The sequence below is a fragment of the Chinchilla lanigera genome, unplaced genomic scaffold, assembly GCF_000276665.1.
Source record: "Chinchilla lanigera isolate Chin_1 unplaced genomic scaffold, ChiLan1.0 scaffold00051, whole genome shotgun sequence".
NCBI classification, from domain to species: Eukaryota; Metazoa; Chordata; class Mammalia; order Rodentia; family Chinchillidae; genus Chinchilla; species Chinchilla lanigera.
The window spans coordinates 9,526,563-9,542,109 of NW_004955452.1; the positions used below are offsets into that span (position 1 = coordinate 9,526,563).

A 15,547-nucleotide genomic window follows, 5' to 3' on the forward strand; every position below is an offset into this window, starting at 1 on the left:
AACTCCAAAAAGATTTGTTTTTCCTATTTCTATTTTCTAAAGTCACAAAAGTGACTCAAAACAGTGACATTCAGACATTAATATATGAATTTAGATTGAAGTCAAAGTTGAACACAAATACAAAAACAAAACACATGCCTTGACTTTGAAAGACTGGCTCAAATAAATACTGGCTGAATATCCTTTAAAAAAACTAAACATCCTACTATAATCCAAATGATCTCTTCATCTTCTCTGGAATAAGCTACAGTTAGTCTCTACCACACAGGGTAGGCAGCAGAACCATAATAAAGTTGTACAGATAACAACTTCAATGTGGCAGAAATCTAATCCTTAAAACTCTCTGATGAAGCTGGTGATAAGAAACACCAAGGATGCACACTGCCAACCAAGAAAAAGGCTCAAAAATGATACTGAAATATATCTGCTGAAACACGTGTCCAATTGGAATTTTATTAAAGGAGAGTTAAACATTTTCAACTTGAGTCATAAATAATAGCCAATCCTTATATTAGAGTTCCAAAGAGCTATTACAAGGGTTATACCTATCTTGACACAGTCACTAACTCTGAAAAAAGCACGTAATGCATTATGCCAAAAGAAACTGGAGGGGCTGGGGATTTAGCTCAGCGGCACAGCACCTGCCTAGCAAGCGCAAGGTCGTGAGTTCGATTCCCGGTACCAGAAAAAAAAAAAAGGAAGAAACTGGAACATGTTGTTTCCCCATTTATGCTTCTAAAGCATAGACTGACAGACTATGTATGTTCACATTACAACCAACTGTCTACTCTGAAATGTCTAACTTGGTATCTTCTATACTGGTAGGGTTAGCAAAGACCAAGAGATTCTGTTTACAACCAAGTTGCCCACCACTGTTAACACTACACCTGGGTTCAGAATGAAGGTGCTCTTTAGTAAGTTACGTTATGATATGAACTATTATAATAAGCAAACAGATTAAAGCATTTTTAACTTGGCAAGACTTTAAAAGTCTAAACACCACAGCTCCAAGCTAAAAAAAAAAGAGCAGTGGGTCCCCAAATTCATCTGACTAGAATTCACACCTAGTCAGTTAAAGGAAACAGAGAAAGAAAAAAAGCAAAGATTCTACCTGTACCTTAGTTACCTCACTTATGAAACAGCTATAGGTACTAGGGGTGTGGCTGTATTTACCCTAAAAGGATGGACTACAACTTACACTTACAGTCCCAAAAGCCAACAAGGAGAATCTCTGCTGGGCAGGGTCTCCTCACTTCCATTATACTTTAAATTTTCTCAACTGGCATTTCTACTACTGCATCCCAGTCATGTGACCTAATAATGAATTTAGGATATCCCAGGGTGATCAATTAATTGATGTTGGCTCATGAAAATGCCTGCTTCAATTCCTACATGATTTGCATATGGTTAATCACAGGTTGTAAATTAATATTTCCTACTATGTGTGGAAGTCATATTCAGTCTGGTTCAGATCCTGAGTACAAACAAGACCCTCACTACCTACTATCTTAATGATTCCAAGTGTGTTACCCCTACACCTAGTTCTTTGTTTCAAGTATTATATACTAAAACAGCAGTGGAACAAGGGAAGAACAGGGGCAGGAAGAAGGGGGAGGGGAGGAAGAAAAGGGGGAGGAAAGAAAAAAGGAGGGAGGAAGGAAAAATGGAGGTAGAAGAAAGAGGGAGAAGGTAGAGGCCAGAAGTGGTGGCACAGGCCTGTAATCCCAGCACTCAGGAGGCTGAAGCAGGAAGGTCACTGTGAGTTTGAGGCCAGCCTGGGCTATATAAGCGAGTTCAAGGCCAGTCTGAACTACCTAGTTTGTTTTGAGATCCTGTCTCAAAAACAAACAATCCCAATTCTACAACATTTAAACTTTTTTTTTTTTGGTTTTTCTCCGGTACCGGGAACCGAACTCACGACCTTGCGCTTGCCAGGCAGGCGCTTTTGCCGCTGAGCTAAATCCCCAGCCCCCATTTAAATTGTATAATCTCACAAAAGACAGCTCTCTACACCATAAAGATGAAATATAACCATCTGACAATCATATAAAACAACATCACTTGGGACAATACCTGGCAGTTAGTTAAATATTCAGGAAATGTTAATGATGGTCAGCAAAGATCATTCTACTAGAAAAAATATTCTTTTTTTGCCAAAAGTGGAGCAGAAGGCTACGTATGTTCACATTACAACCAGAGAAACAACTCTTCTACGAAAGCTAAGAAATAGCTGGGCATGATGGTACAAGCTTCTAATTCCAATACTATGGGAGGCTAAGGCAAGAGGATCAAAAGTTCAAGCCTAGCCTGGGGAATTTAGTGAGACCCTGCCTCATAAGTTAAAGAGGAGCTGGGGATATAGCTCTTCCAGGGGGTGCTGGCCTCAATCTTCACCACCGCAAAACAACAACAAAAAAAAAGCCCCCAAAATTAAGAAATAGTATGTTGCACAGAGTTCAGGACTTCATGACTGCTATGTTACCTGCTAGATAAAAATCTCATGCTGCAATACTATTTAGTCATGATTAACACAACTTAAAGAGATTTGCCCTAAAGAATATTGAGGGCTAATGTCCTAATGCCGAACTCAATGCAGAATTTATAGCACTACTGGGGTGATAGCAAATGTGACATATAGTAAAACAGGAAAGGTTTTAAGAGAAAGATTTATCAAGGTTTCAAGGGAAAGAAAACTTATGAATACACCCAAGAGCAAATAAAAACAAAATAGTAATCAATGATAGAGAAATAACAAAATGGTTACCAAGGAAAGCTTTCTAAAGCTAATAATTCTGCCAGCCAACAAGCTTCCCAGAAAAAAGCTGGGAGAAAGAGTTTACTACAAAACACCATGGAAAAGGCTGGGCATGGTGGCACACACCTGTAATCCCAGCACTCAGGAGGCTGAGGCAGGAGGATTGTTGCGAGTTCCAGGCCAACCTCGGCTACACAGTGAGTTCAAGGCCAGCCTGAACTGCATAGTGAAACCCTGTCTCAAAAAAGACAAAAAAAAAAAAAAGACCATGGAGACCACAGTGTCCAAAGACAAAGGCTTAACCCAGTATAGCACCTGCAACAAAAGGAAATCAAATCAGATCAGTGCTGCTACCCTGTAGGGTATTAGCAAATGGTAGCCAGACGGGAAGAGTGACTCACAGGTTCAGATCTCCATGTACAAGTCATGGCAAAAGTCCCATATGTAATGGGCCCCAACCCTACCTAACCTTCAGCATTATATGCTAGTTCCTTAAAAATACTAATCCCGAGGAACCACTACCATCCAAGCAGGTTGTAATGTTCCAACTAGCATATCATATTAGGGTGGGAAATAGAAAAATCATTATAAAGTTTAGGCAGAAGGCTGAAGGGGCATGGATTTTTGTTTAAAAATTATTTTTTGCAACAATATAGAGAGTGGAAGAAGACAAAGAGGCAAGGAAATTGGGAATCTTCCAGAGAGACCAGTATCAGGAATTGAAGTATAGTAGACAGCAGTATGAAGAGACCAGGCTAAGAACAGAAATTGCTGAAATGTAAGAAATCAAATAATGGCTCCAGGGATCCAAAATATCTGTGTAAAGGGTAGGTGATTAATTTGCTTTTGGATACATTGGAATCAAAGGGGCGCATGTTATAGCTCAGTAGAAAATTGGAGACATTTCCATTAGAGACATGGAGTTAGAGGAATATAAAGAATGCATGCCTATCTCAAATGACTTTCCAGCAGGTGAGAAAATCCCTCATGTAGCAGAATATCTCACCTAGCGTCGCTGCTGCAGCCAATCCAGCTGTGTAGGGGTCCGTCCCTGGGGGAGCAGCACTGATGATGTATGGATTGGGTACAAACGCAGCGGGAGCTAAACCTGCTGAAAACACACCTGTCAGTAAAAACAAACCTGACCACAACTGCAGCCCTAACAAATACCTGTATATTTGCTAGCAATTCAGTCTGTAGGTGAGTGGATAAGAAAATAGGATGGACTGGGAATTTTTTTTAAAAATTGTGATGAGCTTTAGCCAGTGTTTTTCACTAACCTTTACTAAAGAAACAGTTAAAACTTTATAGAGTTTTAAATTCAACGTAATTGTTAAAACTTAAAATTAATTTTTTTGGGGGGCCGGGGGGGGGGGGAGTCCCAGGCCTGGGGAATCAAACCCAGGGCCTTATGCATGCAAGGCAAGCACACCTCCTGTGAGTTCTCAGCCCTTAATTTAACTTTAATTATTAAAATAGAATAAAAGACTTCTGTAAAATGGGGCAGAGGGAGAGATTTATTTCCATTTAAAAGAAATTTCCAAATGGGCATAAAGGCTATCACCTACAAGTATACACTATCAGGCCCAGGCAAACGCCTTTATAATAAAATCAGGCCCTAACTTAATCTAAGTTTTTTTCCCCCACAACATACCACATCTAAGACTGGTAATCTGCTTTCCATCAACTGTGTCATTTGGCACATACAAATAAAATCTGTGCCCCTACTTGTTTGCACTTATGGCATTTTGCTTTTGTTGTTGTCCTTTGTTTTTTGGAGGCAGGGTCTCACTGTGTAGTCCAGCTGGCCTTGAACTCACTGTACAGCCAAGCCTGGCCTCAAACTCGCAGCAATCCTCCTGCCTCAGCCTCTCAAGTGGCAGGATTAAAAGGCCTGTGTCACCTTTCCCGGCTGGCATTTTGAGAGACCTTAAAAGAGTCAATTAGGGAGAAGAGCCTACCCAGGTATGTTTAATCTGTGGCCCATGGCCCATGGGAACTTTCACTTTCATTTTCAATATTATAACAAAAACTGTTTTTTAAAAAAGGAGGCTGAGACAGAAAAATCATGAGTTTGAGGTCAAGCTGGGCTACACAGTGAGCTCAAAGCCAGCTTGGACTACATAGTTGGACCCTGTTGGGGGTAAGGCGGGAGTGTTACCAACGTATGTTGATTATATATATTATATACTTTCTATGTGGCCCAAGAAACTCCTCTTCACTCACTGAGGCCCATAACTGCTAATGAAAAAAGGCACATTTATTTAACAACTAGCAATTACCTGTACTGATACTTTTAAAAACTGAATGCCTGGAAGAGAGTCACTGGTACTACTCCTTACTTAGTAGGGAGAAAAGCTGATATAATTAGTCCATACAACACCCACTTATTTAAACAGTGGTGTCCAAACCTTATCAAAAGAGCTAATTCTGAGCCAGGTATACAGCTTAGTGGCACAATGCCTGCCTGAGTCTGACTCCCAGTACCAAAAAAAAAAAAAGGAGCTAATGCTAATCACTATTTATTTTTGTAATGAATAGTTTAAAATCCTTAATGCTAATCACTATTTATTTTTGTAATGAATAGTTTAAAATCCTTAAATCGGTGGGATAAGGCAAGAGGTGGGTACTAAGAATATCTAGTATGTCAAAAATAAAGAAAATAGAGACAAATGGAAGAGGACATCTACTTTGTCTGAGAGATCTGTGTGGATTTTTATAGTCAGTCTGAACTACTGAGTTTCACAGCATCCATTTTATCCTAAAGAGGTGGTCATGCCTGTTATAAGAGAGCTATCAGCGTAAGTACTTACCGATATGAGGCTGATGAGCAGCCGCTAATGCATACTGCTGCTGCTGAGCAGCTGTCAACTGCTGGACAGCAAGTGCATTAGGTCTTTGGAACAGCTGAGGTAAGAGAAAGACATGTGGTTAGAGAAACTGTCCTATGAAACAACTAAAAAATCTCTCTAGAAACTTCAATGAACCCCTGGTGAGGCATGAGACTTTAACAAAAACACTCTATTTCCATTTCCACAGTATTACAAGGCTTCACAGTTTCTCTGTTTTCCCCATCTCTTCCCTTCCTATTTGGTGTGCGCGGTCTATTACAAGGCTTCACAGTTTCTCTGTTTTCCCCATCTCTTCCCTTCCTATTTGGTGTGCGCGGTCCCAGGGGCTGACCTTTTCAAAGGTTCTATATAACTTGAGCCACAAAAATAGATACATCTGCAAAGTTTTTTTCTTTTTTGTCTTTTTGAGACAGGGTTTCACTATGCAGTTCAGGCTGGCCTTGAACTCACTGTGTAGCCCAGGTTGGCCTGGAACTCACAACAATCCTCCTGCCTCTGCCTTAATCTCCCCAGTGCTGGGGTTATATGTGTGCACGGCCATGCCTGGCCTTTCAAAGTTTTTAATGGTTAGCAGCAAATCTGCAGCTCCTGCCTGACTTAAGGCATACGTGAAAGTTGGACAGCAGGCCAGATGACATACCCATATAATCCCAGCACTCCGGAGGCTGAGGCAAGTTTAAATCTTGCCTAAAGTTTGTGGGGCCAGGCATGGTGATGCAGGCCTGTAATCCCAGCACTCAGGAGACTGAGGCAAGAAGATTTCTGTGAGTTCAAGGCCAGCCTGAACTGCATAGTGAAACTGTCTCAGATGGGTGGATAGATGGATGGATAGATGGTAGATAGATAGATAGAGAGATAGATAGACAGACAGAATAGGATAGATTTTAAAAAGGTTTGTGGAACCACCTCAAATAATGAAAAGGACAGCTGCTACAGCTTAGTAAGAAGGTCCTGGGTTCATACCCTAATATCTCCCTGCCATCCCCCCCGCCAAAAAAAAAAAGCTAAACAAATGACTTACCACATTACTCATAATACTATCATCTCCCTTTAGGTCTTTTGAGGCTCAACAAATTTGAATTAACCCTCAGTTAATTAACCCTCAGTTAACTCATTTTAGAGAAGAATATGAAAAAGATTTACATTATCCTCTGGGCCAATTCTTCCTGGAAAACAGCACCGGTATTTACCTGAACTAAAGGCGTGCCCTAAAGAGTAAATGAGACAACTGCCAACTTTTGGGGACCCCAGAGTCTCCTAGGACACCTATTCTTTACATGTAGGGAATAAAACTGCAAAAGTATAGCTGCTACTAACAAAACTTAGATTATGAACTCACCTAGAACAATTTTTAGTTTACAAGCTAGGGAAGTTCAAAGGCTTTATCACTAAAAGAAAAAAAACCGTCAGCATTCCCTCATTCATACAACAAGTACTTGTGAGGCAAATAAGAACTGTTAGGCACTGTGCAAGGAACTAGGGATACAAGAGCAAATAAAACCATACACAACCCCTGCCTTTGTGGAACTTACACTGTAGTATGAATAGTATGGGTACAACGAAAGAGGGTGCTGGTAACCTGATTTTAGATCATCCCAAAGGCCTTCTTTCAAGGAGTCATACTGAAGACTATCAACCATGAAAGTATTCCTGAACCGACCTGTGTGAATAGGACACCTGGCCTGCCTGCTCTTTCTAGAAGATTTCTGAACAGTTCAGCTGACATCAATGGATGATATACAACAGATATCACAGACACTAAATTACAGTTATATTCACTAAGAAACCTGACTGCCTCAGAAATTAAGAGACAACATTATTCCACCAACTCAGGTTAATAATTGTCATGACTGAACTTCATGTTATCCTCAGCAATGGAGAAATTAAATACTTAAAGACGTGGATACTTCAATGCCTCAAATATATGAATAAACTGATTTTAAATAAAAGAAAAGCAAAAGTTGAGTATTTTGAGTATAGTGGATAACATCACATTAGCTCTCTTTGTACACATTTATCTTTTTTTCTTCCACATTTATCTTTTAAAAATAAAATAAAATTAATCTTTGCTTTATAGTACAAATGTCAATAGTAACCACGTACACTTATCAAAAATACTTGAGGTTATTTATCCGAACTCAAACTAAAGTAAAATTTCACTGTGATGCTATAAAAGGAAAAAGCACTTTTTTACAGGCATTCATTAAATACAAACTCTTGAAAAGATACAGAGGAATCGAATTATTGACAAACATATCAAAACCCTTGTCCACTATAGGAAAAAAGACAGTCAAAATTTAGTCAATGATTTTGTGATTTCTGCAAGCTGGTTTTGCATTTTTGTTTTACCTATGGAACAGTGTCTCACAATCTCATTTCTTTTACCAACAGGAGATAGTCCACTGAAGAATGGCAGCCAAGAGGCAGGAAACAAGTAAAATAGTATAAAATTATTTGTATGTCTTTTTTTTTTCTGGTACCAGAAATCGAACTTGGGACCTTGTGCTTGCCAGGCAGGCACTTTGCCACTGAGCTATATCCTCAGCCCCCTATAAAATTATTTTTAAATTATTTCCAAGGTTGTAAAACCTCCTCACAGTTCCACAAATATCTACTGTCTGTTAAGTGGGTCTCTGGAATTTTCCTGGCCTAAAACTATTTGAAACATTCAACCTCTCAAGACACAGCCCTTGCTAGATTCTTTCTGCACTGCTTTAACCTCACTGTTAACAAAATGACTCATTTAACTGAACTTTTGAATTACTGCTGGGTAAATACTATGACATGGAGCTCAAGAAAAACAAAGCTCTATGTTATGTTTAGAATATGACTGTTGAGTTCATGATGACTTATTAACCAAAAGTATTAGTCCAATGCTATTCTGAGTCTTCTCACTTTTCACTATAAGTAATATATACTATCTGTAAATATATACAGAAATGTCAAACTACCATAAAATTCATTACTCTCTATAATATGTATTTGTTCTCACCATCATGTTACCAAATTTCAAAGTAGAAACTCTAGGGGGCTAGGGATTTAGCTCAGCAGCACAGCGCCTGCCTGGCAAGTGCAAGGTCATGAGTTCGACTCCTGGTACCAGGGAAAAAAACCAAAAAAAAAAAAAAAGTAGAAACTCTTAACTAAGAGCATTATAGTTGTACCAGAGCCCCCATGTACCCTGGGGTTGAAAGCTGATTAATACATTACTGATTATAATGAATTTGGGGGAAATTATTATCTTGAGAGCATACTGCTATAAATAGTTTAACAAAAGTAAATTATGTATCCACAGTCAGCAGATTTGAGTATAGAATAGATTACACCAATTTTGGTATATTTTCTTTATGTAAATGGTACAATATTAACAGGAAATACAGAGTTTTCAAAACAAAATTGGGTAACTGGCAAGTGACAGATTCCAAAGAATCCTGAAAAACTCACGGAAATGCCATCTGCTGGCAAGACATAGATCTGTTAACATTTGCATAATTCCACAAAGCAGACCAATACTCTGAGAAACAAAATACTGTGAGAACTGGGGGACATACTTACTAAAGGTTGGTATAATGATCATACTGATTATATTTAATTTGGGTAAAATTCATAAGCTGCTAGGAAGTTTCTATGTAGGGGGAAAGGATCAACCACTTCATGCACATCAGGGGGTACCTAATAAAATTAAAGCACAATGTGGAAGTCTGACAAGCTGGTTTGACTCCATTCTCTGTCACTACCTGACCTTGCAAAGGATACCCACAGTGTTATTACTGTGCTAGGGAATCTGGGCAGCCAAAAACACCCACCACTGAACTGACCTGCAGGTGACATCTTGGAAAACACAGCTACCATGAGGATTACAAGACAGTTGTTACTATTACCACTGTTTTCACTTATTACTGTTGGCACAAAAAAAGTCCTTGAATTTTCTAAGTCTAAAGGAAAAATGTCCAAATATGAGTGAGGAAATATATTAAGACTATACTCCCCCATTCTCCAAACTAAAATTCAATGCCAGCCCTGACTTTTTACCAGTTTAAGGCAACATACATAGTGGATACAGACTAAGACACAGATAGCTTTGGTTCATATCTCCGCTCCACTACTGACTTGCTCTGTGACTTCAGGCAACTGACTTAATCTCTCTGTACTTACTCTCCTCTCTGTAATAGGGAAACAAAGAAATATCCAGCTCATAAGGTTATTGTGGGGATTAAAATTAACACACACAGTGCTTAAAACAGTCCTTTCAGTGTGATATTGTTCCTGGTGAATGAAGCAAGTGCCTCCATATAGCTTCTCCCAGTGCAAGACAAGGCAACCCAAGCACACCAAAGCCTGCTTTGAGAACTAAAACCCCACTGCACCACAAGCACTAACTGCTGTCAATGGGCCCTAAAAGTAACACAGAAGAAAGAAAACCATTTTTGTTATTATCACTGAGGAGCGCTTTTTACATCTTACTCCTTTCAGGAAAAAATATGAATAAAGTTGAATTTTTAGGTGGGACAATTTCACCTATCAAAAGGTTCTGTATTTGTAGTATGAGACCCAAGGAAAATAGCCTGGAGCTAGAAATCAAAATAACACACATAGTATCTGGATAATTTGTTCGAGATGAGCTTCAGCGTGTTCCCATGCCTTAATTTTCTTATCTGTAAAAACACAATGGTGCCCTACCTCTTGGATTTATCAGGATTCACTCAAAAAGCCAATTTCAAACTATTCCATAAATGATGGGATTGTAAAATTTTAAGAAAAGGGTGTCTTGCAGTCCTTTCTTATTGCGTGAAATTTGTAAAAGCTACTGTTTGGGGCTTTTGGATCAAAGACCAATTTTGATGAGGCTATTGAAACAACTGCAACAATCACAATAACATTTTCACTTAAGAGGTACACATAAACCATACCACTAAAGCTTTTTTAAAAAATCATCACAGTCCTTTAGCAAACAAAGGACTTGATTCCAAAATAAATTATTTCTTTAAAAAAAAAAAAATTACTTCTGGGCTGGGGGTGTGGCTCTGCAGTACAGCGCTCACACAGCACACACAAGGCCCTGGGTTCAATTCCATCAAAAGTCTTAGATAAAAAAATCCATCCACCAAGCTGATTAATGTCTTTTAAGGAAAACATTATATACCAATATAGGTAAGCTTCAATGGACTGAAGCTTTGTTGGTGACCATACACATGACATGGATATAATAATCATGTAAAATTACAGAGAAAGCTGATAATATTTAACACATGCATTAGAACTATGCACACACTGGGCCTCATGAGAATGACATTTAATAATCAACACCCTTTTAAAAGCAGTATGTCTGTCACCTGTGACAGTGGCACACACCTGTAATCTCAGTACTTGGGAAGCTGAGGCAGGAGGATTGCTGCAAATTCAAGGGCAGCCTGGGCTACACAGTAAGTTCAAGGCCAGCCTAAACTGCATGGTAAAACCCTGTCTCAAAAAAAGGAGGAGATGGTGCAGCACGTCAATTTTCTCTCCTGACTGTGGCTATGCAGAATGAGTTCAGAATAGTACTTCTTTGGCCAGTACTTCTTGGATTACAGCACACACCTGTAATCCAAGCTGCTTGGGAATCTGAGGGCTGGAGGTTTATAACTTTGAAGTCAGCCTTTGCAACTTAGGAAGACCCTGTCTCAAAATAAATAAAAAGGGCTAGAGCTTGGTATTCCCTAGATTTAGACACCCATATGGCAAAAAAAAAAAAATAGTCCTTCATTGTTTAAAACTCATATATAATAAGCATTTTAGTACTATAGTATGCAACTTTATAAAATATGCTATGTTAGGCTACTTTTGAGAACTTGCTGTTTTTTTGGTTTTTTTTTTGTTTTGTTTTGTTTTTTTGGTACTGGGAGTTGAACTCAGGACCTTGTGCTTGCCCGGAAGGTGATGTGCCACTGAGCTCTATTCCCAGCTATTAGGCTATTTTTGGGTTAAATAAATTCTACATAAAGTATATCAACAATATGGCTAATCAAGCCGGGCGTGGTGGCGCATGCCTGTAATCCCAGCACTCGGGAGGCTGAGGCAGGAGGATTGTTGCAAGTTTGAGGCCAGCCTGGGCTACAAAGCGTGCTCAAGCTCAGCCTGAACTGCAAAGCAAAATCCCGTCTCAAAAACACCAAAAAAAAAAAAAAAGAAAAGAAAAAGGCTAATTAATGCTAATATAATCCTGTTCTGGATTTTACCACATGGTTACATTATAATAAAACCTAATAATAATTTTCTAAAATACATTTGGGGATATATAAACATTTTATATAGAAAATATAATACAGAAAAATAGTTCTCAAGCAGTATCACACAAAACCATGAAAACAAGCTGGGTGTTGAAAGTATTCACACCTGTAATACCAGCACTCAGGAAGCTGGGATCGGAGGATGGCCACAAGTTCAAAGCCAGAGTGGGCTACACAGTGAGTACAAGACTAGTCTGAACAAAGAAAGAAAGACAGGAAGAAAAGAAGGGGTGGTAATACAGACAGACAGGGACACATTATGCATGAACTACTGATGGCTATTTTCCAGGATGAAAAATACAAATGGAAAGACTGAAAAAAAAGAGACAAGACTACAGATATCCATGAGTACTTCAAGCTGACAAAAACAACCTAAATGATCCTCATATGCCTGTACTGAAGTGGGTAACATTGTTATCTTTATTTTCATGAACATCTATTTATCTGAAATTTGGTATGTTCTTCAATTATAGTTGTAGCATGCGCCCCCCCTCAAAAAAAACCCATAGTAACATTAGCCATACATGTATGGCCTTACCACAACTGAAAATCATGAATATAATACAGTCAGAACCTTCGGTATTCTCATTATCATAGTTAATACACCTACCTCTATTTCATGCACCTTATGATAAAAAAGCAAATACACCATTAAGTTTATTTGCAAATACTTTGACAGTTATTTCTATACTATTGGTTTCCACTAGAATCTTTCTTTATGCTCCTTTCTCCATTTGTAGACTATATGATATACGTATCTTACTTTCAGCTGATACTAAATTTTATGAAACCAGCTTATTATAACAAATCAGGGCCAGGGATATAGCTCAGTGGCACAAGTGCCTGCCTGGCAATTGCAAGGTCCTGAGTTAATTCCTGGAACCAGAAAAAAAAAAAAAAAAAAAAAAATCAAAGCCCTTGGTTGAAAGGAAATAAAACAAGAGGACACTATTCATTATCAAATTCCAAGCCAAACCCCTTCATAAAATCACAAATAAACCTACACTGTTGTTTGTAGCAAATAATTAAAAAACGAAAGATGTTCCCCTCTGTTGCTCATTTAAGTCAAATTCAAAGAGCAGAATATGGAGGAAAATATGTGCCACTCTAGAATTCTAGTTATTAGTATAATCATTATTATAGTATCTGAGACTCATACCTGCTCTCAGGCCTCCATGACCTGGACTCAAATACCAAATGCAACCAGACATGGACACGCATCCCTATAATCCTAGCACTGGCAAGGCTGAGGCAGGAGGATTGACGCAGGTTCAAGGCCACCCTAGGCTATGTAGTGAGTTCAAGGCCAATCTGAACTGCATAGTGAGAACCATGTCTCAAAATAAAAAGACAAAAACAAAAATAAATGCACCTGCTCACGGGCCTCTACTGTAGTCAGGCTATGGCCACACCTCCATATTCCCATCTCCACTTCTCTACAGTCTGCTACCTCCAACAATACACATTCCAACTATCTCTTCAAATTCTTGGTTCTCATCATCCTCTTTTGTGATAGCATTTGCAATCAATCAGTTAAACACACAGTTCTTCAAATAGCTAAAGGTTCCAGAACCCTAAGGTTCCTAAGGGATACAACAGTCAACAAATAACTGATTAACATGAATAAGAGAATGTCTAAAACTGCTTCTACACCAGCACCGCCACTCCCTCAAAAAAACAGAAGATAAAAACATTCTTCCTCAAAAATGCTATGTTACTGTCTATAAGACAACACAGCCAAATCAGTAAGACAAAACACTACCTATTCAACCATAACTACCACCAGACTAACCACTTCTATGTTATCTACCAAACACATTCCTACTAATTTCCATCTTCAAGCTTTAGTTTTACTATTTCCTCCATGAGCATTTTCACTCTCCTCCTGTACAAATAAGTCTTTAAAGGTACAATTCAAAAACCACCTTTTCCACAATCTGTCCTTCCCCATAGACTCACAGGCTCTCCATGCTCTCAGGGTTCCTAGGACACAGACAAATACGGCCTTGTCATTTAACACTGAGTACTTCTTTCCACTGTTAAAATGACTACACTAAGTCGGGAAAAAGGGTACAAATAGGGAATCTTTCTCTATTGAGATATGCTTGGATCCAGACGAAAACAAAAAGATTCTAACAAAAGGTTATACTCTGCAGCTCACAGATCTGTTCTTTTGTTCTTTTTGATGAGACAATTTGTGGCTTTTGATCAGACAGCAATAGATTAACCCCAGTAAGTTCTTATCCAAGAAATAATGTTCCCTGATATTATACAGTAATATCACATTACTGATGAAGGTTGTAGTGGCACATGCGGCCTGTAATCCCACCACTCAGGAAGCAAAGGCAGGAGGAGAATCATGAGTTCATGTCTACTCTGGGCTGCATAGGAAATTCAAGGCCAGTCTGGACTGTACAGTAAAACCCTGTCTCGAAAAAAATAAAATTAAATAAATAAATAAATTATAATTATAAATGCATTACTTTCCAGTTGATATTCAGTAACTTTCCTGAGTACCATACAGTAAATTTTATAGTTGCAAATTTTGAAAGTACACTATATTAAAGACAAGAGATTAAGAGGCAAAGGAGAATCACAAGTTCCAGGCCAGCCTGGGTAAATTAAAGAGACCCTGCTCACAACATAATTAAGTATGTAACACAACATAACATAACATAACATAACATAACATAACCTGGGGATGTAGCTCAGTGCAAAGGCTCTGGTTCAAATCCTAGTATAATCATTCACCGTGTATAAATAAGTAGGTAAATAAATAAGCAAAAGAGAAACACAAAGATGTAATACAGATAGGAGGAAAATTCCCTGAAAACTTGGTCTGCTGAAGCCATGGAGAGAAAAGCCCTTGGCCTCAAGGAGGTTCTAATCCAGCAAGGGATATTAGAGAAGTCAGACCACAAGGCAGGAGAATGGGTTACTTCTTTTCTTAAAGGAGATAAAAGGTACAACAAGTTGAAAACGGGCAATCCTGAAAACTTTCTGGTAAGCAGCTAAACAAAGGAAGGATTTTAAATTAGAAGTAAAATAAAATGTGATCAAAGGCAAGAAGTTTAAGAAAGGTTGGAGGGATAAAATTTAGGAACCCATACCAAGTTCCATTAGAAAAACCATCAGTGATCATAATGAACTTATACACAAATTGGGTGTCGATGGGATTTCTTTTGGTAAACTTTTTAAGGTTAATAACTTTGTTAGTTGTCTACCAGTCAAAATTCATTCAAGCCAGACGTGGTGAGGAACATATATAATTGTAGAATTCTGGAAGGTTGAAGCAAGAGGATCACAAGTTTGAGCCCAGCCTGGGCAATTTAGCAAGACCCTGAATCATATGTTCCTTTAAAAAAAAAACAAAAAACTAAGATCAAAAAGTCTAGAATTAGTCCTCTATGCCTTCAAAACTACAAGGCACACATACAAGATTTTCCAGAAATTTACGAATGAAAGAGCCAAGCAGCCTATTTGTAGATCTTTTGTGTATGTTCACCTAATTATATTCTAACTCCTCTGAAAGATACCAGACCTGTATCTGTGTTTTTTATAGTAATTATGTTAATGACTACGTTATCTATAGCAATTAACTTTAAAAAGAAATGACTAATATGATTTGGCACAATGGAGTTCACTATTTGAAAACCAAATCAGCAGCATCA

General features: G+C 38.4%; 1 protein-coding gene across 13 annotated transcripts in view; it reads right to left on the reverse strand.

The window, feature by feature from the left end:
• The window catches only part of Pum1 (pumilio RNA-binding family member 1), a 135,841-nt gene that overhangs the window by 38,838 nt on the left and 81,456 nt on the right, over positions 1-15,547 (reverse strand). For 9 of the 13 annotated variants that reach the window (XM_013519591.1, XM_013519595.1, XM_013519592.1 and 6 more), the window contains 2 exons: positions 5,569-5,662; positions 3,762-3,866 (listed from right to left, as the gene is read on the reverse strand). In XM_013519591.1, coding sequence (XP_013375045.1) covers positions 3,762-3,866; positions 5,569-5,662 — 199 coding nt within the window. The remainder of the gene's footprint in view (positions 1-3,761; positions 3,867-5,568; positions 5,663-15,547) is intronic. The other 4 variants (XM_005395014.2, XM_005395013.2, XM_005395009.2 and 1 more) reach the window with 1 other exon arrangement.